Source organism: Vigna unguiculata, chromosome 8, assembly GCF_037176805.1.
Source record: "Vigna unguiculata cultivar grain cowpea cultivar isolate G323 ecotype 2 chromosome 8, ASM3717680v1, whole genome shotgun sequence".
NCBI classification, from domain to species: Eukaryota; Viridiplantae; Streptophyta; class Magnoliopsida; order Fabales; family Fabaceae; genus Vigna; species Vigna unguiculata.
The window spans coordinates 34,290,658-34,318,057 of NC_140799.1; the positions used below are offsets into that span (position 1 = coordinate 34,290,658).

General features: G+C 31.7%; 2 protein-coding genes across 5 annotated transcripts; both read right to left on the minus strand.

Moving 5' to 3' along the window:
• Window positions 1-629: 629 nt before the first annotated feature.
• LOC114193010 (HEAT/U-box domain-containing protein) lies at window positions 630-17,052 on the minus strand. Of its 2 annotated transcripts, XM_028082693.2 has the most exons (16): window positions 16,743-17,052; window positions 16,552-16,672; window positions 16,085-16,147; window positions 14,564-14,641; window positions 13,370-13,461; window positions 12,767-12,869; window positions 11,130-11,282; window positions 10,131-10,780; window positions 9,517-9,991; window positions 8,018-8,547; window positions 5,926-6,613; window positions 4,662-5,343; window positions 3,356-4,386; window positions 2,778-3,233; window positions 1,937-2,167; window positions 630-1,482 (listed from the first exon to the last, which is right to left on the minus strand). In XM_028082693.2, exons 1-16 carry the CDS (start codon window positions 16,796-16,798, stop codon window positions 1,237-1,239), a joined length of 5,655 nt encoding a protein of 1,884 aa, XP_027938494.2. In that variant the 5' UTR covers window positions 16,799-17,052; the 3' UTR covers window positions 630-1,236. The 2 variants fall into 2 exon arrangements, with proteins under 2 accessions (XP_027938494.2, XP_027938495.2); XM_028082694.2 differs by lacking the exons at window positions 13,370-13,461; window positions 14,564-14,641; window positions 16,085-16,147; window positions 16,552-16,672; window positions 16,743-17,052 and having other exon boundaries at window positions 12,777-12,855.
• Window positions 17,053-20,139: 3,087 nt separating this feature from the next.
• LOC114195603 (LURP-one-like protein (DUF567)) lies at window positions 20,140-23,012 on the minus strand. 3 transcript variants are annotated; one of them, XM_028086125.2, is made up of 5 exons: window positions 22,740-23,012; window positions 22,304-22,332; window positions 21,744-22,033; window positions 21,439-21,651; window positions 20,140-20,813 (listed from the first exon to the last, which is right to left on the minus strand). In XM_028086125.2, the coding sequence occupies exons 3-5, from the start codon at window positions 21,990-21,992 to the stop codon at window positions 20,682-20,684; spliced, it is 594 nt and encodes a 197-aa protein (XP_027941926.2). In that variant the 5' UTR covers window positions 21,993-22,033; window positions 22,304-22,332; window positions 22,740-23,012; the 3' UTR covers window positions 20,140-20,681. The 3 variants fall into 3 exon arrangements, with proteins under 3 accessions (XP_027941926.2, XP_027941927.1, XP_027941925.2); XM_028086126.2 differs by having other exon boundaries at window positions 20,140-21,068; window positions 22,304-22,348; XM_028086124.2 differs by having other exon boundaries at window positions 22,304-22,348; window positions 22,740-23,011.
• Between the last annotated feature and the right edge of the window lie 4,388 nt (window positions 23,013-27,400).

Here is a 27,400-nt window from a genome sequence, read left to right on the forward strand (position 1 = left end):
TAATTATTTTTATCTGATTTATCTGAATTACGCATGCAATCTTTTTTATACTGTCATAGGCAAAATGTTTTTTATTTTTGTCGTAGTGGTCTTGGTATGTAGTCCACTTCCTCATCTTCCCAATCAATTCCTTCTAAATTGTTCTCTTTCATTATTTAAAAACCGTGATAAAGAGAGGAAGATATAATAAGATTGCATGAGATATTTGATCGATGTATGACTTGAACACGTGTCGATGTATATCAATTCTTTCGATAATTTTAGCATTTGATTAAATACCAATTATACATATTCTATACACCCATGATTAAGATTGATTAGAAGATAATTTTGGCGCATTACCTTGTAGTGTCAACTAAGAAGGTTGACCATGGCGTTGACATAATTAAGTTTAGTTTGATTTGATACCTTCTTAGACAAGGTTTAGTTCATTCCAAAGTCAAAGCATATTATAAGTCTTAAGAAAAAAAGTAAATTAATAGAAGCTATTTATAAGAGTACCATGTTGGCATATAATATGTTATAACGAAATAGTCAATTATATGTTTTTAATTAATAACGTATTTATTTACTTAATTTCAAATATGTAACGTTCATTTTAAATAATTTAAATTAAAAAACATAAAAAATACATTCAAAGTTTAAATAATATATACATAAAAGATATGATCAATTTATATACATAAATGCAACCCTCTCACAAGTTGATATTATAAAATTAAATTCTAATAAACATAATTGAATTTATGAGTGGTTCTGTGACAATAAAATAATCTAAAATGTACAAGCCATTCTGATTCAGACTACCTGCTTTGATCAGAACTAACCTCCTCTTAACAAAAACAATGCAAAGCGATAATTATTACAACCACGGGAAGCAAAATCCAATGAGAGGATAAATATTACAAAAGAGAAAGGAATCTGATACACCTCTCCTGATGGAAAATATAATACACCCATGCTGTTGCCGCAAAAAACACTGTTCAACTTCCTCTTTAATTTCGAGGAGTTCAACGCTATCTTTCTAATAAAAAGAAGCTTTGTGGAGAAAAGAATCTGGAAATCACCTTTGCTTCGCTAACCAGTTGTAGTTTGTAAGTTGTCCCTGCCTCAATCAGAGCATTGATTCTCAATGCTTGAAATTACTGTTAATTCTCAAATGTCGAGACATTCTCTTCATCCCCTACTTTCAGTGCAAGAAATCACAAGCCAGCAAAATTGGTAAAACTGAATTCATTACTCAAGGTGTAAACCATAGAACGGAGATTGACACAATGGGCATGATGATTTGTGAGAAGTAGAAAACCATTTACAGAGACAAGCAGAATGAAATTTGTGTTTGCATGTCTTGCAACCAAGACGTGGAAGACTGTGGTCTGTGGTGTGAATTACACTGTAGCAGATCGGGCACTCCTCAACACCTTCAAATTCTTTATCGAAATTGCGCTTCCAAATTCCTATAGCTTCTGCTAAAGCTCCATTCTGCAGGACCAGAAGAAATAATAGTTAGTTTCAGCGCAAACCTGCTCTGATAATCATTAATTCTCAAATTAATCCATTGTGCACTGAATTTCACAAAGGTCTATATACTGGTAAAACTAAAAAGTAATCAATCACAGAAAATAATTTCAGCAAACCGTTATATTTGAACTAATCATGCAATGCAAACAAAGAGTAACTTCAACGCAAACCTGCTCTGATGATCATTAATTATCACGTTAAGCCATTGTCCACTGAATTTCATAAAAGTTTATATTATTCAGCAAGACTGGTATAAACTAAAAAGTAATCGGTCACAGGAAAGAATTCTCAGTAAACTAATTTGAACTAATCATGCAAGGTAAACAAAAAAGAGTAAGTTATACGAGTTTTGACTCTACACGATTAATTCTGAGCAACTCGCAAAAGTGGGCAGCAGAAGCCAACTACAAAATACCTGATTACGAACAAATAGCATCATTGACATCAACCATTTCCTTTGCTTGGTCTCAGCAATTCCAAGGCTCCTTGTACAATCAACATCTACTGGCCTTAGTGGATAAGATGCAGGGAGACGAATGACTAGATCCATTCCCGTTTCATCCTTTGTGTAAGTAGCAACAATCTCGTTTGCTGATTTGCTTACACTTACTGAGAAATTCTCATCACGAAAGTCGGCTTTCTTAATCTGCATTGGAGATTATAAGTGAGCATATATAACAGAACTAAGCTTATAACTATATAAATTATTGCATGTTACAATAATAAAGAACAAACAAAGCCTTTTTCCACTAGGTGGGCTGGCTTCAAGGACCAAACAATGCCGTTGGGTTCTGGCACAAACAAGTATTTAGAACTTTAGAACATTGAGATTTGATCCAAACATAAATAGATCCTCTGTAACTATGACCAATGGATTCTAAGCAACAGTTACAGCACAAAATCTCATTGACAGCTGCAATTTATGTTCTGAACCTTCCCCCAGTTAACTTCTAGTAGAATCCTTGTTAATGCCACCCATGAATCATCAGATTTATCTATAGTACTTATAATCAAGGTTAAAGAAGTTTAGAACACGCAAATACTAGTGTATCTATTAATATACCTTTGTCCGGAAAGAGTAATGTGACTATCACACTAAAATATTTAATTAGTTTGTGCTATTAAAAAAATATGATACGATCATGCAACTTAACGTTTTAATGTCCACACACTATGATAACAGATTCTGCTATTTCACGAAAATATTTATCAAACAACAAACTACTTACATGGACAAGAAATTAATTACATCATACCTGAGACAATTCATTTGCAATGAGAGGAGGGCTGCAGCAAGTCCTTGTAAAGGATTCAATGACAGCTGAAGTGTTACGGTCACGTAAATCACTAAACCAGCCACGTACATAAGCTGGAAGAACCTGGAGCATTAAACCATATATTGCACCAGCAAGTGATGAAATTTTCTCCAATTCAACAGGCCAAAGAGATTCCACGGCAAACAAGAGTGAACCAGTTGTGGTGGCACGGGTTGCAGCACTTGCAGCTTCCGACAAGCCACCAGAAAGCTCTGCATCTTTCTTCTTTAGACTCTGAACTGTGAAAGTCTCTACAGGAATATGCTGGAAAAGGCAATCCAAAACAACTGGGGTAGCAGAGTCTTGTATGTACTGGATCAGTCTCTCCCTCTGAGATGAGGAAGATAATGACTGCAGATGTGATAACAACAAAGACCAAGCAAGGAAGAGATTTACCTAAAATGTATTTTGTAGATCATTAGTACCAACAATGAAACGGTAAAGTAAATGAATAAATAAACATTAGAAAATGTTTATGAAGCATAGTTCAATTTCATTCCCATATAAAGCATTCTTACGCGTTGATGTGAAAGAGAGTCCGTTCCAAGAACCTCAAAAGGCGCCCTTTCTACCATGACAGATATTTCCTTTTTCAGATGAACCTTTTCTTCTAGTGACATGTCATGCTGCCTATCATCGTCAGTAGCAGCATATACATTTGAATTGCGAGCATTATCTTCAAGGATAGCAATGCTTAAAACAGGATCATTTGAAAGAACAAAATATGCAGCAAACTGCAATGGAGGAATTGGCTTGGAAGTAAAAAGTAAAGTATACAAAGAGCTAATAGACCCTTTCCTTAGTCCCCAAAATTCAACTGATTTCACTGCTTTATCTCTACATTGTGAAGAGGAATTAACAACCCCAAAAGCTACCAAATTCCAAAAGTGTGTATATTCAACCCGTGATGATGCAACAACTAAGGCAGCTTCTTTACAGCAATCAGATGCAATAGCCTCAGAAATGCCTGTACAAAATAGTAGGCGGAGGACACCCTCTAGAATTCGATCTTTAACAGAATCCAAATTTTCTGATTTAGATGTACTTAGATTATCTCTCTCTTCATCTTGTTGAAGTTTACAATGCTTAAGGAGAAGCAAGAAAGACAAAAGGGCATTTTCACAAATCTTTATTGGAAAAGGATCTGAAATTAAAACAATTTGCTCAATTTTCTGACTCATCAGATTTAAATTATCAGCTGAGCTATCAACAACACCATTTATATTTTCAGTTACATCCTCCATCATGACAACTGCTGATTGAATCCAACACCTTAGGTTAGACAATAAAAAGTCCCAATCTTCTTTACAGAATTCATTCCAGCAATATCCTACAGAAACAATCATAAGTTTTGACAGAAGCATCTGCACCACTGTAAGCTGGTTAAATATAGCTGATCCACCAGCAACATGCCTTTGCTTCTGGAATAATTTATACAGAAGCTTCCTCTCATCAGAGCTGATATTTCTCGCTGGCTTCAATGCTTGTGAACCACCCACTGAGATGAAAGGATAACAGCCAATAACTAACTGAAGCCAATCTTCCATGTCTACAAGAATAACGAGCAATTTTATTAATACCAACATTATTCATCGTGAGATTTTTTGGATAGAAATTCTTCATGGTAACAGTTTCATTTGAACAAAGTGAACAATTATCACTATAAAAAAAAAAAAAAAGCACATGCCCATGTACAGAATCATCTTAAAGTATGCCAAAAACACAGAATTTTAATGGAATCTCTATCCTTACTGATAAAAATGCCTTTTCAGAACAAACTAGTGAATTATCATAGTGTTTTTATCTGAAGAAAGGGAAGCTTACCTTCTCCTGTTTTCCATGTGACCAAAGGTGGAAGACTTAGTGCCCTCTCCAGCCAGTCTATCATAGTATTTTGCACAAAACTTTCTTCTAAAGTACAATGATGGACACCAGTACCAGGTTCCTCATACCCATAAAATGGTTCTAGAAGTATATTTATAAGCAAAGGTAGAATCTTAAGACAATTAGTATTAACTGCTTCCCCAATAAAAAGTTTATTCACAAAAAGTTCTATCAGACTGGATGCCTTTGCTGGGCCCCATATTTTCTCTTTGAATAAAGCAGAGAGAAACGAAATAAGTGCTCTTAAGAATGGTTCTTCAACACCTTCCATTTCATCAGCTGGAACTGGCCACATACTAACGGAATTTTTTGTGCCAGTGCCTCCATAAACAAGGGAACCATCAAGCAAAATTCTTAATGTTTCATCTAACAGGCCTTCCTGTACAGAATTACTGCCCTTGGCATAAGCACAGAATGAAGGTAAGAAAGAAGACATAGCACAGCTTCCAGGCCATCTCCAAGTGCACAGGATTTCAGCAGTTAACCATGCAGAAGATGCAAGCTCTTGACCTTTTCCAAGCAAAGATGGATTAAGAACACCACACCCAGAAATAACTCTATCAATCCCTATTTTTGATATTAACCTGTCAATAAAAGCAACAAACTTCTTGTCTCCAGAAGCCTGCATTCAGTATAAATTAATGGTTAAAAGTAGCACATAATTTTCTCTATATATTATGCAGAGATTTAACTACATGTTTTATTTCCTAGAAGCCATAACTAGCTTTATCATAAACCACTGTCTGAAGGCACTAAAATTTGTTCTGAGCATTCACTAAATAAAGATGAAAAAATAATATTAGAAATACTAGCTACATACTCAGTCAATAAACTCCAAAAGAGTCTTATTGGCTATTATTAACGATAGCTCAATTAGCTAAGGACACGTATGAATAAATTTCTCTGTATGAACTACTAGAAGAAATAAATAAGTAAAGAAAATAGATAGAGTTTTCTCCATAAACTAAAATTAACGTATGCACGTAGTATAGAAACTTATTTCATGTTACTTCTTATTTTCCTCTTCTAGAAGTGTTTTTGTAGAAATTTATTCAAACACACCCTATATTCACATCAACGTAGTTTTACAAGAAATTTGTTTCCAGTATGAATGTCAAATTAAATAACATGAATAATTCCATTTTACTTAGTAAGCAATAGTACATTTCAAAAATAAAAGATAAACACATAAATTTGTCAATACCTTTGTCAAGCTAAAATTTGGAGCAACAAACACAGGCCACATTTCATCCTTACTCAGTAGATATTGTAGCACACTTTGTTCTTCATTTTCATCCAGACAGACATGCTCAAGAACTTCAAGAACCCATGTACAGCATAACGATACAATTTCATCATTACTAAGTCTATCTTCGGCAAATAGAGCTAATCTTGTTGACTGAACTAAGATATTTGACAATCTCTTGCGGCTATCTGAGCAAAGGCTTTTCAAAAATTGAACATTTATCTTGTTATGGAAAGCACACACGTATTCACCAAATGTTATCCTGGGCTTGATTTGTATCATTGAATTGTCATCAAGTGAATCACCTAGTGCTTTGCTTAAATTACACTCCCATTCAATGACAAAAATTGCAGATAAAATTCCAGATACAAGTCCACTTTCCCCATCAAGAGTCTTCAGGCTATAGAAACTACCATCAAGTATGTCAAGAGCAAATTTAGCTATCTCAATAATGTTGAGAGAACTATCAAATTCTACAGAGGCTTTTTCATCATTGATTAAAACAGAAGCCGCATTCCGTACCCAAAAGAAAGGTGAAGTCTGGAGAAAACATAGTAACTTCCGGAAAATCTCTTCATAAATGAGAATCAAAGCATTTCTGGACAGAAAAGAAGATTTTTCTTCTGTTAAACCACCAAGAAGAGAGCTGCAGGTCAAGAACATAATAAGATCAGAGTGAAGTTTACGCAACTTTTTATAAATTCATGCTAGGCATGATGCCTTCACATCAATAAATTTTTATTAAAAGAAAACAAAAACAAAAAATGTATGTGGGGGAGGGGGCAAACCAAATCCATATAACAAATTACAAAAAGAACCTCCAAACAAAAATTAAACAAGTCTGAACGAAGTCTATTCAACTTAATTTGTCAATCCTTTATTTCTGTGGAACAGGTTCAAAATATTTATATATCTATTCTATTCAACTTTGTATATCAGTCTATTGTACCAGCTACACATGCCTTTTTTCCCTATAAGCCTTGATGGCTTCATATGCATATTATCCATGTCAACTTTCAAACATCATAAACTACAAAAACTATCCACTTTCCATATTTTGCATAATTAGTTGCAGGTTCATAGATATGGTGATGTTTAAAGTGGACTGTCTGAATTAGCATTTGTAAAATGGGAAAAGATATGCTGTCATCAAAATCTAATCACCTCAAAAATCCTTTTTAATAAGAGACAATGAATCACCAGACTCAGTCAATTCAATCCACCCATGATTTCCCTCTCCTCATTGTCAAACCCACCCAACAAAAAGAAAGAAAAAAAACTTAGTTCTATGGCAGTTCTGTTATGAGACTAAATTATGTACAAACATTCATGCATGCATGCATTGATACAATCAAAACAATTAGCAACACTTGACACCAATTGATGCATTCCATTTCACAGCCATTACTACCCCCTCCCCCCTCCTTGCTGAAATGAATTTGTTAGTTTCTGAACTATAAGAGAATTTTAAATAGGGTTCTTGGACTTATAAATCATTTTTAATTGGATGTCTGAGATGGGATTTCGTCAAAGTTAGACAAAATAATCTCGATCCTTGTTAAAGTACAAGGATGCTCTTGAAAATTCCCAAATAGTTCAAAGATCAAATTACTAGTTTAATATTCAGTAGGTCCTAAACTGATTGGAAATTTTCAAACAGGTCTCTACATCAAAAAAGGGGTCAAGAGTATCTTTTCCAACAGCCAGAAACCTAGCCCAGAAACCAAAACATAATCTGTTTAAAAATTCTTGTTAAAGTACAAGGACCTATATAAAAATTCTCATATAATTTATGGATCCATTGATTAATTTACTCTATTTCCAATTTTGCTTGCTATATCAAATTTCGAAAATTACTAATCTGTTTCGTGCAAGAAATAGTATCAAAGACCAAAATATAGGAAGATAACTAAACTTTGGATTTAAAACAAAAAAGGAAAAGAGAAGTATATAGCATCATATGATTGACATGTATAGTTCCTGACAGGTGAATTAATAAATAATGTGTGCCATTACTTCATCTTGCTGCTGAAACTTTGAATTAACATACCATATAAACTGCACATGAGAAGTGCTGAAAGGTGGCAGGGATTGAGAAACAGCAATAGCAGATAATTCGAGATATTGATGATGCCAATCTTTGGCATTACTGCCTGGACTATGACTGGAATCATCTTTCACTTTCCTCTTCATTCTTCCATCCCTTGCTTTTTCCAGGAGCATGGCCAATATTGCTGCATGGTCAGCATCTAATAACTTTGATTCGAATTCAGAATAACTTTGGCCAATCACATAGTTGATGATGAAGGACCACTGTTCTGAGAAATGCTCATCATCCAGCAGTGCCAATAACAAATCTAGCCGAGCACTGGTTGAACAACTATTTGATTGCAGGCACCAAGGAACAAATATATTCTTGAATATTTGCATAAAGTCTTCAGCTTCCCCTACTTTATCCCCATTACATGAAACCTGACTAGAATAATGCCCTTTGTTTTTAATAAAAACTTCTTGGACAATCATTTGTGGTCCAAATACTGAAACAGCAACTGACAGAAGTCTCACAGTATCTGGTGAATCCTGATATTTAAAAAACGAGGTGAGTCTGGAAAAACATGGTAGAAAATATCATTCACATCTAAAGTAATCATTTGATGCTTGTTAAATTTAACAACGTTGTAATCCTATGCAACTTTTAAACCAATTTCTAAACAGGCTAAGCTAACAATGGTGACATCATAACTGATTCCCATAAGTTGCTAGTGTAACTTACACCAACTATTACATCATTCAATAGCTTGTAATACAATTTATTATCAAAAACCCACCTGAACTGGAAGTTCCTTTCATGTAATCAACGTAATATGAACTTTTCAAAATATATTAAAATATGAAGAATTTTATTAATGTCTTATTGTTGTTTGTTTTTCACAAAATTTGACAAACACCGTCAATGTAATATAAAATTATAATTCACCAAATGGATTGATTAAGATCACATTCATTGGTGTAGTAGTTGATGTAAGTTACACTAGAGTGATAACTGTTGTAAGTAACAATAAGAATATGGGATGTCAAACAACTTTGACACCTACAATAAGATATGTAATATATTATATGAAGCATAAATCTAACAACTTATTTATATTTTACGTGTTTCTTAACTATTCTCTATTTGAAAATCCCCCAAAAAATCTCCTTTGTATACCATCTCTCTCTAGATTTAAAACATTACTGTTTAAAAGACCTAAAAATAATCTTCAGAGTAACAATAGAGCCCATCAAACCCAGATTTGTTCAAGCTGTATAAAAGAGGCTGATTCTAAGCATAGATAAAAATATAAATGATTATGCCAGAAAACTATTTCAAGGTGAGCAAGTACGAACAGGAACTCCATTCTGATTAAGATGAAAATGTTGTATATACTCCATAATACAGATATGTGATATGTCAATACCAATTTCTCATTATCCAACCGATCATTAAAATTACAACAAAAGGAGTAAGATAGATTACAATGTCAGAGGTTTGTAGAAATATCAACTTACTGAAGATTTAATGAGTGAGAAAGACTTCCCCAACATTGGTCCCACAATATAGGCCAATGGCCAAATTGCACCTTTCAGCACAGCATGTTTTTCCAGCAAAAACATGAACAAAATGATTCGTTCAACAATGTCCACATTAACTGCTTGCTCAAGAGCACCCATGCAATTATCCTGAAGTTCCTCAATAAAAACAGATAGAACATTGATATCCAATATAAAAATGCCTAAAAGGATTTCAATAAAGCACTTCCCCAACTCTTGCAAATAGGGCATAGGATACTTCATATTCAGCATATCCACTTTCTTGTTTTCAGAAACATTTTCCTCCGATGAAACTGTTGCTTTTCCTAAGTTGATTATGTCATCAGCTCTTGAGGTTCCAGCTGTAAGGAAATCCTTCCATAAAAGCTTTACAAGGACATGATCAACAAGAGTGACTCGGAAGTGACAGATTGACTCTTCTCCATCATTATATCTAATACAAGCAGAAGACAGGTTATAAAAAGGGACAAGGAAAGCTAAATATTTTCTTTGGTGGGTGAGGGGCATACAGACAAGTTGTAAATAGATCCGAAAAAATGCAGCCAAAGAATTAAAAGGAAAAAGTTTTGTACCTTGAAGCATTTTTCAAAGACCAAAGGAAACATTCTTGCAGTGCCTGGAAAAATGCCAGTCTATCTATAGATAGAGAAATTCTCCTTCCAGCCCAAAAGTTCTTGAAAAATTCAAGAAAAAACTTATCCCCTCCAACAGATTTAGGTGGAACATTGTCTAAGAATAAAACCAAAGCTGGATATGAAACCTTCTGGGAACCAAAGCAACCATTCCTAAGAAAATTCCAAAACGGATTTAGTATGCTTTTTTGAATGTTTAAGGAAGACCAACCATCTGGGAATTGTCTAGAGAAAAGTAATATTACATCCCACATTGAGGGATGACAAGTTGGATCCTTCTCATTGAAAGCACCAAGAATTGCACCAGCAACAGATTTTAAATTTCCATCATTAATAGCCTGTGGCATATTTTTTATTAAGCTCTTCAATACACTATAAGTAGCTGATCGAATGCTAGGCCTTTCTGACCTCAAAAAGTCATGAAAGTATTTATGATCTTTGAACAGCTTCTCGGTAAAAGAAACAGCAGCTGCCCTAGCCTTAGAAGCATGTTTAGGTTCAGTAGTTACGTTCTCAAAACCAGGTCGTTGTTGTAAGCAAATTAAAACATCAAGAAGAGTGGCCAATGCTAACAACGTTGATGATATCACCTGTTAGATCAAGATATTAGACTTTAAGTAAAAAAAGTATGCCACCAAGATAGGTTGACACATTTGAGCAAAAGATTAAATGATTAAATTAAAAATACATGTCTGCCTATAATCAGTTTGTAAAAAGAGCTTCCATGATGCAATAAGCATACCATAATTTTAAAATCCTTACATCATATAATAACTAAAAAAATGTTTGTGGTATTTGTGATACCAAAAGAAGGTATCCATCCATTAAATTTTACTGTTGAGAATATATTTCTTAATCCACTAAAAAGGAGAGCCAATGCAAATGAATAAATCAAAGACTTGATATCTAAGTGTGTTAAAATGATTTCTCACGATATACCTGCTGATATATCTCATCTAACTCATCTGTAGCTACAGCTTTATCAGATAAATTTTGCGGTGTGAGCTTTAGGTTTTCTTCTAAATACATAAATATCTGTGTTGTGCATAAAACCAAAGCATCAAGTCTCTTTTCCTGTGCTGGAAAGGCTGCCTGTCACAATCAAACAAAGGACTAAAACAAATAACACAGCAAAAATTTGGTAATAAAGTTGTCAAGCACAAGTTTAAAATCCGCTTTGCAGAATATACCTAGTAAGACCACAAACCCAACAAATTACAAGTTACTGAATTGAACATTCAACTAAACACAACAAACCTGCAATAAAATGGAATGCATTCTGACATCCATGTACATTTTAATGATACTTCAAAACAAAGACTTACATATTTCAGTTTTCAGTTTAAGCATATCAATGCCCTTCATGTTCTTTTCATGTAAATCCTCATTGTGTCATTTTTTAAATATGTTTTTAAACAAAGTTGGGCCATCACTTTCAGCATGGAACATGCAAGCATGCATTGAACATAAAGGTATGCATAAGAAAACTATATGCTTAAGACTTCAAGAAATATTTCCCATGATAATCAATTCTACACAAATTACATTGAACATTTCATTCAAAGTAACTTAGAAAAATTTCCCATCATTTTTTGAGCTTATAGTTGTACTAAAATACATAAAAGAAAAGAAATTATCAGGTGGATCATCCTTATCCTGACATCACAGACTGATACAATAGCTCAAGATACCAATTGAAGCCAGGCTTGATTGTTAATTAGGTTTGTAGGACGCCTACCAAATCACATATAGCATAAGTGTAGGTAGGACCAGCACAACTAGGATTTCTTAGAATTTAGGATTATCTCTCAACCTTCCAAAATTAACTTGTAAGTTGAGAACTTTAGATGATGTAGGAGGACTAAACCACTACCTCTAAAGTTGCAAGTAAAGTAGTCCCCAAAGGAACTGTTTTAACCAAAAATTGCCACTATGGTAGCCTACGGGTGACTACAATTAGGGGGGGTTTCAACTCTCTCTCCCACACCCAGAGCAACAACAACTATATATTTCTTATGCATTAAAAGAGGATACAACTATAGAAGACAAGATATGGCACTACTATCCAGAAAACTTTTGCCAGAATATTTTACTCCCAGATTACTAGAAAGATTTTCAAAAGAACAAGGAAACCACCGGGACCTCTAAGATATGCTATAAAACTAAAAATTGCATCTTGGTCCACACCACTAGAATATTTGAAGAACTATATCTATGAACTTACCAATTAACTTGAAAATTTTCAATGAACCAACTCTTTATAATACTAAAACACAAATTCCAGATAAACATTTTCCTTTATAAACCTCTCTTCCATTCCATAAAAAAATTATTACAAATTAAAGTGGATACTTGTAGATAAGAAACAATGGCAAGACATGTACTTTCTATGCATAATATTACTGTAAGCTTCCAGAACTGATCATTTGTGCTCCTGGCAGGTTGAAAACAACATATACATTTATAAAGCATGAAATTCTAAACAAGTTTACTATACTTTAAGATGACTTTGTTCATCATCATGAAAGAAATAATTTAGAACACAACTGTAATTTGCAATAACAAACATAGCAAACCTGGAAAGACCTTTTTGCTGCCTGAGAAACTTCAGAAACTCGATCAAATTGAGCAAACCACCATGGTCCCATCAAAGTCTTCAAATGCAGAGCTAAATCTCTCCTGAGAAGGATGTGAGAGGGGAAATCAACTATAAATCTTCTACTGCATTAATTAAGTTCTCTCCAGAGAATCGTCAAAGTTTGGATCAATTACACAAGTAAATAGCTAATATTCAATCTCCATTAAAAAAAATGTGGATTCTAGAAACTAGTAGAAAAGCATTTTGCAGCAGACAGGTAGACTAAAATGTTGAGGCCATTGCAAGAAGATGCTTGGCTTCCCCACAAACTATTGTTGCAAGTAACATAGAAGATATAAGCAATCAGATAATTGAAATGGAATAATTATAACTAGTATGGACAGTAAACACGCTGTAATAGAAAACAGTATGTCAATATCCCCAAGCTTAAGGTCTCATGTGCTATTGTTGTCAGACAAGTATCCATATAAGTTTGCAGAAAATGAGGCTACACATTCAAATTTCCATTTTCATATATTAAATTGTACATTTGAGAAAGCAAAAAGAACAGCATATAAATGTCCGTCAGAAAAGTTCTTACCCAACAGAAGTAACAAGAGCAGTCATGGTATCATGAGTAGCCCGCCGAACCTCCCTATTGTAGTCCAGCAAAAGCCTTTTATACTCAAATGCCTACATAAGAACAAATTAAATAGTCAAATATACTAAAATAGTATATTTGGAGATTGACACTAGTGGATTTAAAAAATTAAAAAAGGGGCCAATATCCACCAGAGAAGAAAGATGCATATGATCAAACAAAACAAATGGAAGTCTGACACCCAATTCAATGTTCCAAGTCCCATCCATTTCTAAATATTAAAATTGGAGGTCTATTTGTTTTTTTCCTACATATCAGAGTACAGTAGTTATTGTTAGTCTGTCAAATCATGTCTACAGAGAGCTGCATGGTCTATGAACTTTGCGATTAATTATGGTTTGCTCCATTGTCCAAATAAACTTAAAAGAGAGAATAAATGATGCCCATCACTGCATACTCACACAGACTTTTTAGAGACTGCCGATAACAAAAGAAAGAGATAACAAGTGATAAGATCTCTAGTCTTGACTAGCCATGGAAACTGGAAAGAGATCCAAAATCATAGGACCTAAATCAATTAAGGATTCTACTGAATGAAATCGAACCTATAAAAAAACAAAATAAAACTCTAATTGGGCGAACTGGGCTGTCTTGGCTGCCACTGCCTTGCTTCTCCAATGTTGTTATTATGTCATCCGACAAAGGAATCCACATTGTAACAGGCCATAAAATGAAAGACCATACAAACAATGTCTAACTTAGTCTACCTAAATATGTAAAAAAAAATAAGGGACTTTTATTGATTAGTCTACCTTAAGGTGTAATGTAAAATATAGTGTCCCGTCATAACCCTTTCAATTCCCTCCAACTCCGGTACGTTCAGGGGAAAAAATAGAAATGCACAACATATCTTATCACTCCCATCCCGTTGGTATACCTGTCTCCTTTCTCGATTTCAACAGTTTTCAATAAATGGTAATCATGATTTGTTGAGATAAAAATCTTACATGATTAAATGCCAAACAGTTAGACCATTTGGAGGAAAGAAATTGTTTTTATTCTTTAAGGGAAAAATCACCATGCAAAAGAACAATCAGTTCACTATTCAAACTATATATTCTTTGTATAAAAGGTAAAAGAACTGATGCAGACAATTCAGAGACAAACAAGTAATATAATATGAAGACAACATACCCATTGCGGAACTATTAGAATGCTTTCTTTTGCAGACTTTTCTTGAAGCAGCATAGATAGAGCTGTCAATGCCTTAAGCTGTGAAAAAGAAAATGGAAAATAAGAAGCCTTAAGCGCAAACTCACTTATAAGTGATGTCATGTGCTCACTTGAGCGAACAAATAACCAACAGATTTTATAATAGCAAAGCTTGCTTAAGCGAGTGAAAATGATAAGGCAGCATGAAATAAAATCTCTCAAATAAAGAAGCACTTATGCAATCACTTTTAGACCAAAGATCTTGGATGTCTCAAATACTTTATAGACAGTATAGTGGCTTACTTAAAGAAAGGTATTGCAATTTCTCAAAGGTGTATACTTTAGATGTGCAAAAAGAAACAAGCCTATGGATCCAAACCAAAAATTAGTGACAAAATAAAGTGAACCTTTCTTAGATACAAAGAGATACCGAAGACTTGTTGGAAAACTTATTTATCTCACTATTACTAGACCTAACCTATCTTATGCACTTGGTGTGACAAGTTGGTTTATGCAAATTCCTTGTATTGATCATTGCAATGTTGTCATTCACATCCTTATATACCTCAAAAATGCTCTATGAGAAAGTATGGTACATGAAGATAAAGAAAATAATCAAATCTTTGGGAATTGTGATACTGACTAGATATTGTGTTTTCATTGGAAGGAGTATTAATATCTTTGAAAAACAAAAAAAAAAATATAATGTAATTTCTCAGTCAATTCTTGAAGTTGAATATAGGGCAACAGTGTCACTCACTTGTGAACTTGTTTGGATAAAACAATTTCTCCAAGAACTGAAATTTTGTGAAACCCAATAAATAAGGAAATGAAGTATTGTGATAACCAAATAGCTCTTCACATCATTTCCAACCCCATGTTTCATGAGAGAATCAAACACATAGAAATTGATCATCATTTTAATTAAGAAAAGTTGTCGTCCAAGAAAAATTGTATTGAGATTGTTAGCTCCAGTAATCAACTTGAAATATTTTGACAAAAACCCAAAGAAGACCTCGATGGGCTTTGTTCCTAAGTTTGTACATACTATTTGTATCAGCTTCAGGTGAAGGGTTACAATAGTTTATATTATTATATTACCTCCTAAGCAACTTTGTAGAAGTTGCCTTTCGTGGTATCTATTTGTCATCTAGAGTTCTACACAAGTGAACTTTATTTTGTTTTATGTTCTCTGTCTTTGTACTTCTATTGCAAGATACACATCTCTCTTTCTCTTTCTACATGTATATGAATCTAAAGATAGATCTCACAAGTACCTTTTCTCATATTATTTTTCTAACGTATAGCGTCCTTTTTCATGTATGATGTGTGTATGAGATTCATCGCCTTTCACTCGTTTTATTGGTATTTGATTGACACTAAAAGATAATTTTAAACCTAGAATCTAGGGAGAACACCTCATTGGGATTAATACTATAACCAGTTGCAGATGAGCATGCCAGATATATCTACAAACTAGCTCACAAGTTAATCCAAATTTACCTTAGTGGTGGGATCCTTCCTGCCTAGCCTCTTCAAGTGAACCGCAAGCTCACTATCAACATCCTGCATATCCGATAAATCAATATATTGACATTAAGGCAAGGATTGAAATATTGTCCACTAAGCAACACTAACAGACTAGTCAGCTCTACTAACTCAATTCCAACTCAGTACAAAACTCTCATACAAACACAGAATGAAAGACACCGCAAATTAAAACTTCAAACTCAAGTGTATGCAAGTAGCACACGCGTGCTAATTATGAACTCAATTTATTGAACCAGAACATGAAACTCGCTGCAGCAGTACCATTCCAGTATATTAATTACGACCACAAAAACAGACCTAATCAATACTCGATTATAACTACAGTCATAAATAACACAAAAATTGAACAGGAAATAGAACTCTCTCTCACAACAACCATCTTCAAAAGTAAAAAGTAGCATAAAACTAGAAATACATACGACAAAGGGGAGGGAGTCCTCGGACGAAGAAGGAAGATCGAGGCGCGAGCTGCCGACAAAACCACCAAATCCAACGGCGGCAGCGGCGGCGGGGCCGGAAGGCAAGAGCGAGGCGGCGATACTGCGAGGAAGAAGAATCGATAAGACGAGGAAGACGAAGTTGAAATTTCAAATTAGGGATTGACGCTAACCTGCTACTGGAAGGGCGTGACTTGCTTCTGGCGTTTTCTCCTTTCTGCTTTCCCATTATTCTCTTTATAATGCGTAAGCAAATTCCTCTTGTTTTGTGGAAGTGCTAGTTAGGGAAACGAAGAAGAGCGAATAAATACAGTAATATCAGAGTCTCCGTGCGTTGTTTTGAAAATGAAATCTTCAGCTACTGAATATTTATATATTAGTGCTTTGACGATGCTGGTGAGAATCGCAGAGAGGATTGCTAGAAATGTCGAAGGCGAGTTTACGATTCGCAGCTAATTTATACCAATCACCGTCGTGCACCGTATTGACAAGTAATCGAAGAGTATTTGATGTCACGCGTGGCTTTAAAACCCTTGTATATAGATAGAAGATTTTAGATAAATTTTGATATTTTATTAAATAAGATTTTATAATATTTTTCATCAAAATAAATACAAATATTCTTTTTACGTTTTTCCTTTTTTTTTTTATATCTCTAGGCTTAACGCTTTGTTTACATTTTCTATTTGATTAATTGAAGTATATTTCTTAACTTTTTTTTATATGAAATATATCTTGAAAATAGAATCTAAACAGACTGCGTCAATTATCTTAAACTCTTTAAGATAAATTAAAGTAAAAATATTATCAAACATTTCAAAAATTATATTTATTTTTTAAATATTATTGTTTAAAAATTATACTCTATTGTTATCTAATTTTAATCAATCCGAATGTGACTTTAGGTATTATGTCATATTAATAAATACAATGATCATGGGTATTGATTTAAACAATTTATTTTTATATTTTTCCTTCAATTTTAAAATTTGATCTTCTTTTTAATTTTTTCAAAGTGTCATCAATAACAACAAACATTTCTCAATCGGGCCATTATTTATTTTTCTTTTCTTTCTTAAAATATATAATTCCACTATTAGATAATGAGATTATTTTTATTTCTTATATGTATTTTTCATTTCTACATTTAAATTTCAAATATTAATACCGTGGTGGTAAACTTGCTATAATTTGTGGTATTTATTCGTAATTTATGTCTAAAGCCATCTTTATATTTGAAATGAATAGCAATTATATTTGTAAAAAATCAGTTAGATATTTAATAAAATGTGTGGTATATTTATATTGAAAAATATATAAAAAGTCTTAAGAGTATATATATATATTAAATTGTTATTGTATGAATTTAAATTAAAATCATAGACATTAAACATTGTGTAAATAAAAAAATATAAATTATTATCATCATATAAGTGTTAGTGTTTTATAAATTAGATACTTTACTGATAAATATTAGTAAAATATCATAACGTATCAGACACAGATACCTGTCGAGAATACATATATGTGATCCAAATTAATGTATCAGTACATGATAGCTAGTGACATGAGACAAACACTCAGTTAGCAAAATCATCTAGTGTTTTAACAACTTAAAACAATAATATTTTATCAAAAAGTTAATTCAACTCATCATATTTTGTTAAAAATAAATTAGTTGACCTTTATGGAGTCAATGCAGGTTGATCTGTATCACATTTAATCTATAAAAAGTGAGTCAGGTGGTGTGTGTCAATTTAAAAATTCGGACTGATTTTTCTTATTTGTTTTACATAATATATGGCTTATGAACCTGCGGGTCGGTCCACATAAAGATTGTTATTTTTTAATTTTATTATTTTTAATTAATAAGTATAATGCATTAAGTAAAGAAGAAGAAAAAAAATGTAGTTTAAATATAATTGGTATACTTTTTGAGTCTTGATTTTTCCAATTGTTGTTATGAAGATTTTTTTTATTGGAATTATAAATATTATTAATCATAATAGTTATGTTCAAGTATTTATCTAAATGTTTGATTAATGATAATGATTACAAATTATTCTCGGTCATGGAATATGTGTATTTTCATTTAATATTAAAAATATATAAGTTTTGTTTTTTAGTTTAAATTTATGCGGGATATACGAGTCGACTCGCCCTGTGTTGTCTTTAACTATACATATTGCACATTGATATACTTATTGACATTTAAACTATTTCGTAACTGTTATGTAGATTTCGAAATTAAAAGATATATATTAATGAATCGTAGAATTTTGAACTCACATAAATTGTCATTCTCATTTTCAAAATTTTACATATGATTTTCCAATTTTTTTTCTTATTTATGTTATTAATAAAATTCTTATTTATGATAAAAGTGAGTTAAAGTATATTATCCTTTTTCATTATCATGTGTTAAGTGATAACATTTCCGGCAAGATTGAAATGTGTTCTTTGTTTTACTTTGGCCTTTAATAATTTTCTACATTTTGTTTTTGGTTCTCAATAATTTTTTCCATTTAGGTCCCCCACAAAATTTTTATTTTTGTTTTAGTCTTTGACATTTATTAACATCTTCTAGGTGATGAGTTGGCTTCTAAGTGACCATGTCCGCATATGTAATACATATTTTTCTAAAATTATTTTGTTTGAAGAAGAACTGAATGACACTTTCCTTTAGTTAGAATTTACATTCTTCGCTTCTTTTAATACTTTCCTATTTTACGATGAGTTCCAAATAAAACAGAAAAAAAAATGGAAGAAAAATAACAAGTAAAAATATTTACCTCTTTGTATTTCCACTGAATACAAAAAAAATTAAGAAAAAAAGATGAGGGTACACAAACTCCAACTTGAGGAAGGTGACATGTTTCCATCGTATCAATTATTTTTCTTTTAACAGCGTTATTTTGTTTTTTTTTATCGTTGGAATAACTTTTTAATCGACATCCAATTTTATAATATATATATATATATATATATATATATATATATATATATATATATATATATATATATATATATATATATATATATATATATATATATATCAATGGATATATAACATTGGTTTAATAGGTTTCAAATGAAGGATATAAGATGTTGTAAGTTTAACTCTGACACTAACAAATTCTAACAAGTAACATTGTCCATAAAAAGAAAACTAAAAAAACAATGTTAACTTATGTAAAGTGCAATAATTGTATCAACATTATTTGAAAATAGTATCAATCAATATAGAAAGTAAAACTTGTTCAATATCAATATAAAAAACTCTGGCAAAACTTTCACTAACAAATAATATCAATAAATGTTTTATTCAAACACATCATTATCAAATAAAATTAAGCAATGCTGATAAATTACTGTTGTTAATGCTGAATAACTAACAGCTTGTTTGCCTTTCTGTTACATAACCAAACTACGTTAAAAGAAACAAAAAACGCAGAAGCAAAATTGCTAGCTTCGACGGGATTTGGATCTAACTTGTCCTGATAGATGATCAATCAAACACTTACAAAGACCACATTTACTTTGATAACAAAAACAAAAACACAGGTCAAATACAAACAGAACGATACTAGCAAATAGTAGATCCAAATGTATTCAATTTCACTAAATAAATAAATTGATTGCTGAATCAATTTTCAGTACAGATATTTTGTTTGACCAGTCTCTAGTTCTCCATGGTTGGATCTGCATTCTAAACGTGGATGCTTCCTCCAAATCTATATCTATATTTTAATACATAAAGCGCCTTTCAGGAGTCGTTGCATACATACTGGCTATGTTCCAAATGAATGGTGAGAATGAAGACAGGTGAAATAAAAGTATCATCCAATAGGGATAAATGACAAATGTTTGATGCGTTGCCCAGTTCAATAAAAATGAAAATGTTTCTGGGGCTAGGATCTAGCACCAGTTTAAATAAAACATTGCTTCCTATAAAGACCAATACCCCATTTCTTCCCCTTATTAGTCAATGAATGAACCGAAGTTATGAGCAAAACAAATGTGTAAGAGTGAGACAGAAAGATCATCAAAGACATTAATCAAAACCTTTTTTTCCTCCTTGCAGTGTCATTTGGGTGTTAATGTTAATGATACTACTTTCTTCCACTTAAAAATATCACAAACATAGCCAAAATTAGAGCATGATCAATAGTCCCCGGAAATATTGTTAGGCGAAATTTTCCCCTACTGACAAATATTTGGTGGAGCTTGTACATCAGGCAACTCTGCACAAAAGTATAATGAACAAGTAAATCGGAATCAATTGTTTTGATACCTTGGATTGTAACGAACTTTCAACACTGTAAACTTGTAAATCAGGCTCCTTTGTCATAATGTACAAATCTCAGCTTTAAATTATCATCATACTCATATCAAATCATGCCAGTAGATTCATACACAGAATAATCCTGCTGCATCACCTCCATATCTTCAATCTTCTGAGGCATAATGTATCTAATGTAACATTATTTGGAATCTACCTACTAGGATCAAGGAGTTTGTTTACATGAGGGGCATAGATTCAAACACCATTCCACCGTTGTATAATAAAAGAAAATGTATTGTTTGGATTCTGAATAGAAAGTTTCTTGGGTTCCCAAACATAATTTCAATTATACATGGACGGATGGTAACTATGTGTCTATAAGTAACAAATAATTTATGACATAAGTTTATAAATTTTAAATGGGAATTAGAAACATCTAAGTACTTGTTTGACAGCATGCCATAATCGGACCAAAGGTCTCAATTACCTTTAATAGTTCAAAATTAATTATATCAAAATCAATGTTATCCATCTATATAATAAATAGGCCCTTGAATCTCTTAAGTATAGCATGAATTTAGTACCTGTGCAACCAAGTCAGTATCTTTATAGATGCAGCATGATCTCTGGAAAGGGGAACCCTTCACTTTCCAATCACAACCTTCACCATTGGATCTTCCACTCTCAAAAAGTACCTCTAACTCAACTCTAGAAAATGTTTTGAGGGTCCTCTGCACTCTAAACACCAGCTCCCTATTCCCATCACTGTCTCCCTTATAGCACTTCCAAGACCCATTCTATCAAAAGAAAAAAAAAATCATACTTTTTAAGAAAAGGAAAACTTTAATTATTTTATCAAGAAAGATACATTAAGATAAGGGAAACAGACATGATATCTGTAGATGGAGAAGAGGGCATTGCCTGAGGCATCGAGCAATACTTTCTTGTCCTTGGGAAGGGGCGATGAGTTAGGATTGAGTGGGTGGCGGTTCACCCTGAAGACTATGTTACCAGACTCATCTGCAAATGATAGAACACCACGAGGGACTCCAGCATGCTTTTTGGAACCGAACAGATCAATTGGGATCTCCCAGTTACCTGAACCTGGATATGATGACTCTGAGGTTCCCAATTCCATTTTTCGTAGTTTATTTGCTATTCTCTATCAGCAATCCGCCACTAACAGCACAAAGTTATTAAAAACAAAATTAAAATTAAGGAAAGTAAAGGCCTTTTAGGAGATGCATCTAACTCAGGAAGTACACTACAATTCAAGAGAACAAAAAAACATGTCTCTCTATTTACACTCCAAACATGTTTATATTCAATATTCGTGATCACTAATTGATATAAAGGGGAATGCATCAAAAGTGATATATAGAATACTATAATTAATTGCAGTATGCTACCCATTTTCATGAACTAGCACAAAAGTTAATCCAAAATTACCTCAGTGGAGGGATCCTTCCTGCCTTTAACTGAACCACAATCTCACTATCAGCATCCCGCAAATGACAAAACAACACAACATTGAGACATTAAAATCTGATCACAGAGAAAAATTGGCAATCTATTCCAAGCTGCAAGCAAGCCTCTTGGTACATTACCCATGGAATGGAAAACATTTGTTACTTCAAATTCAGTTTACTAAAAGAAAGACATGTAGCCAGCAGCAGTACCAATTAAGTTTAAGAGATTCTTTAGTCACAAACTTTGAAGTATTTTTCAGATTTTTTGAGATCAAGAACACGAAAATAAAAATTGGACTACCCAATACTATATGATGATTTTAAATTATAAATAAAATAAAATTGAGCTGAAATTGAAGTTTCTGTGAGCACACCAATATCCAGTAAAAAGGGGACACAAAATTGGGAATACATACATAAGCAGGAAGCGAAGCGAGTCTTGAGATGACAGAGGTGGATCAGACTCAAACTACTGACAAAATCACGGAATCCAATGGCGGAGATTGCGAGACTCGGGGATGTTGATATCTCAATTTAGGGATTGGTGTAGAATTCGGAGCAATGAAGAAAGCGTGTTTATATGTTTATTTCTTTTGCAAGTCGTGTTTAGAAGATTCTGCTGAACAGTGATATGCAGTTCTGCAAGTACTAGTTTTGAGAGTATTCTTCTTTGTGGAAAGGTGAATTGAATCAGTTTCTATAAATGTGTAAATATGTATGTTGTTATAATCATGTGAGATTTTATCATGTTTTATCTGATTTTTGACATTTTTATTATAGTTTCTTTTAATTTTTATAAATTTTATTATATTATATCATTTTAAATGACATTTTGTCACTTTTATTCTAGGTTTAATTATTCGGATTATACTTATTTTGGTTCAAAAATTTCAAAATGGTACCCATTTTGAACTTTGTCTCAATTTAGTACCCAATTTTGATTATTGCATCAATGTAGTACCCTCCGTTAAGTCTTCACAAACGACGTTAACTACTTTGCCACGTGTCAGCCTCTGGATTTTTTAATTTTTTTGAATTTTTAATTTTTTTTTTATTTAAAAAAAATGCCACGTGTCAAATCCTTGATGTGACACGTGGCATTGTCAGTGACACGTGGCAAGGTATCGCCACGTGTCAAGGTACTTGGCAAGTGTCATTGTCTTCATTTCAACTTAGTTCCCACATGTGTCTATTTGTTTTCAATTTAGTACCCATATATGTTTATTTGTTTCAATTTAGTACTCAATTTATTTGTTTGAATTTTATTCAAATATTTTTTTTTAAATGGAAAAGTATTGTATCTCTTTTAAGACAAAATTTATTATTTATATAAATGTTATATTGATATTTGTTACTAAAAATGAGTTATAAAATTAAGTATTGAAATTTATATTAAAGTTAATGGTAAAAGTCATGAATAATTAAATTCAAAAGGATTTGACACGTGGCAATTTTTTTTAAATTCAAAAAAAAATTAAAAAGTTAAAAAAAATTAAAAAAAAATTAAAAAAAATTAAAAAAAAATTAAAAAAATTAAAAAATCCAGAAACTGACATGTGGCAAGGTAGTTAACGCCGTTTGTGAAGAATTAACGAAGGGTACTACATTGATGCAATAATCAAAATTGGGTACTAAATTGAGACAAAGTTTAAAATGGGTACCATTTTAAAATTTTTGAACCAAAATGAATATGATCCGAGTAATTAAGCCTTTATTCTAATATAATAGTTTTGTAATATTCACATTCTAATTAAAGCTTTACTAAAGCGTTGGTAAAAATATATATTTAATAGATACAAATAACTTTTATTTCTTATGATTTAGAATTTTAAATTTTGTTATATAATTGTATCCTAATTAAACTATTTTAAGCTTTTATTAATTCTATTTCGAGTCCTGCTATATAGATGTTTTTATAAGACTATTATGTGGGACATATTAACTTCAATCAAATGTCTGAGAGATAAGTTGGAGAACACTTATTATAATAATAATAATAATAATAATAATAATAATAATTATTATTATTATTATTATTATTATATCATTTTATTATTTTATTATTATTTATACCATTAATAATAATTATTATTATTACTATTATATTATTATTTTTGTTATTCTTTTGGTATATATTTAATAAAGTAATTTTATTTGTTAATAAATAAAGAATAATTTCTTTATTTAATAAAATAAGTAATTGAATCATTTTTATCATTTCCATACTAATTAAAATAACTTATACTTAAACATAATCACTGCATACTTTTTCTAATATTACTTTTATAAAAACTATATAATATATATATATATATATATATATATATTAAATTATATTATTTTAATATATTTTTAATATCATTTATACAAATTTATATATTTTTATAAATCTTTATTTTTTAATGTAATAAAAATCATGAATACACATAAATAAAAGTTCATGTATTTTTTCTAATAATAATAATAAATTATTATTATTACTATTATTACTATAGTTATTTGAGGATAAAAGAAAATACTTGAAGAGATTTGGAAATTTGTCATTTTTGGATAAAATACTTTTTTAAAATTAGAAATTGATACTTTTAGAGAATGTATTTAAATATAAATGTCGAAGTGTGGTTAGGAGGTAGTTTATAGAGAGTTATTTATAGAAATTAGTTGTACAAGAATTTCTTATATATGTTTATATTGTATTTTGGTTATTTAAAACCGTTTAAAGTTGGTTTAGGCTCAGGAAAAAAGATGGTCATTGTTGATACAGAGTGTTAACCATCCAAGTATTATTACTTAAAAGAGATATAAGAATAAAAAGATGGGATGACTTCGAAAAGAAAAATTGGTTAAAACTTTTGGGTCACATATATATTTGTTAGGTTAAAATTTATAAAGTAGTATGTCAATATTAAAATTATAATTAAAGATATAATTATCGGTATATATATATATTATTGAGTTTTTTTAGAAAAGAGATACAATATTAACGAAAATTTACACATGAAGAATTGATATACATGGTTAAATATGTTTTTTTTTCCTTAACTTTTAGTAAATTTTGAAATTACTCATTTTAAAATGTTAGACCAATTTAGTCATTCATCTCTCGAAATACGTGGATTTAGTCTTCTTAATCAAATTTTATTAAGTTTATTTGACATTTTAAACGTATTTTATAATAGTATTTGACTTAACATTAAAATAAAAATGTGTCAAACAGTATAAACAACTCAAATATAATCCTAAAATGCGTACGGAACATCAAATAAAGCTAACAAAATTTGATTAAAAGAACTTAATCTATGTATTTCGAAAGATGAAAAACTAAATTGATCTAAAATTTCAAAATTTACTGAAAGTTAAAGTATCAAAAACATATTTAACCCTTAAAATATTTAGGTTCCGGTGATTATTTTTGCTTTGAGACTGTATGCGTTTTTCATGGATGAGTATATGCTGAGGTTTTGATCAGAGAAGCTGTGTGAATATGAATTGAAGTTTCGTGGGTTAAAATTAGGAAATTGAAATGTAGAAGTTAATTAAGAATTCGGAAATTATTTAGGTGAATTGGGTGGAGTGGAAGTCTTCTGAAAGATCAGGAAGTGAATTGAAATTCTGGGTTTCATGAAGCAAGAGATATATTACAAGAATTAGAGTAAAAAGTAATTAGTGTGCAATATTACCATTATTACGGTAAGAGCAATGATAAAACATTTATCTGTGTTTAAAATATAAGATATGATCAAATTATTTGGACAAATTACTTTCTTTCGGTGGGTGCAAGACTATTTTTAATTGAATTGAAGTTTTGTTAATAAGAGATGTAACAGTAGATTATTTTTACGTAAGTGAACTTTATCAACAAGACTTTGGAAGTAGTGATGAGTTTTAGTTCTTGTGGTGAGTGTGTAAGATACAATTGAGAACCTGATATTTGTTTTAAGTATCGGAAAACGAAAAGTTGAAAACTCTCTAGGAAGGTGTAATAGTTATGGAAGTAGTTTATCACATAGTTTTACCCTTATTTGTTTATGTGTGATTACAATGATCGTATTTTCATATTGGAGTACATAATAAATCAAATGTAAATGGAGATGTACAATAGTTAGAAGATGTGCTAGGAGTTTATTGGAGAGAGATTTATTTTGGACAGTTTTTTTAAAAAAATAATGTATTAGGAAAATTTGAATTCTGGTTATAGTCATTTTATTTTATGGATTGCATTTTAAATTTTAGGTTTGATTTTAAAATTAAGGCTTAAATATACATTTGGTCCCTATTTTCGTCAAAATTATTCAATTTGGTCTCTATTTTCGTTGTTTGGTCAATTTGGCCCTCATTTTTATAAAATTGCATTCAATCAAGTTCTCTTGGCAAACGATGTTAAAATTATTAATGAAACAGTGACACGGTTGAACTGTATAGCTGACGTGGCTCATTATGCATTTTTGTTGGCAGTTTGTTTATTTAATTTTAACAATTCAGAAAAAGAAAATAATTATGTTAAGTTAAAAAGGTAAAAAAGTGGGCAAGCCTAACATTCAAGTAATTACGTTAAGTGCAGCGACGAAATCAAAATTAGGGTTCTTGAGAAAGGGGGAAAATATTTGTTGAAATCTTCTTTCGCTGCATTCTACTTCGATAGGTGAAGTTTGTCTTGAAGCAGTTCAAAGGATTGAAGCGTCAACGAGGTTAGTTGATTGTCAATATTCTTCGAAGTTCTTGCCACTCGAACCACTGCAACTTTTCCACATTTGCAAATGGGGATTATACCCATACCCTTGGAACCACGAATATGAGACTCACTACAACTTGGCTGCCCCAACTATTACAGTAAGAGGAGGAAGACGAATGGTGAAGAGACATACCTCAGAAACAGGATTTCAAAATCACCAACTGGATTGTGCACACGTTTCTTGCTGGCCAGCCACAGATTTCCTGCAAACCCTAATTTCTTCCCCAATTGGATTTCATTCACTTTTAACATACAACGGCCAAAAAAAGGAACAGTGCCAGCGTGACTGCAAAATTTGACACGTACTCCGAACAGTTCCATCGTGTCACTGTTCCATTAACAATT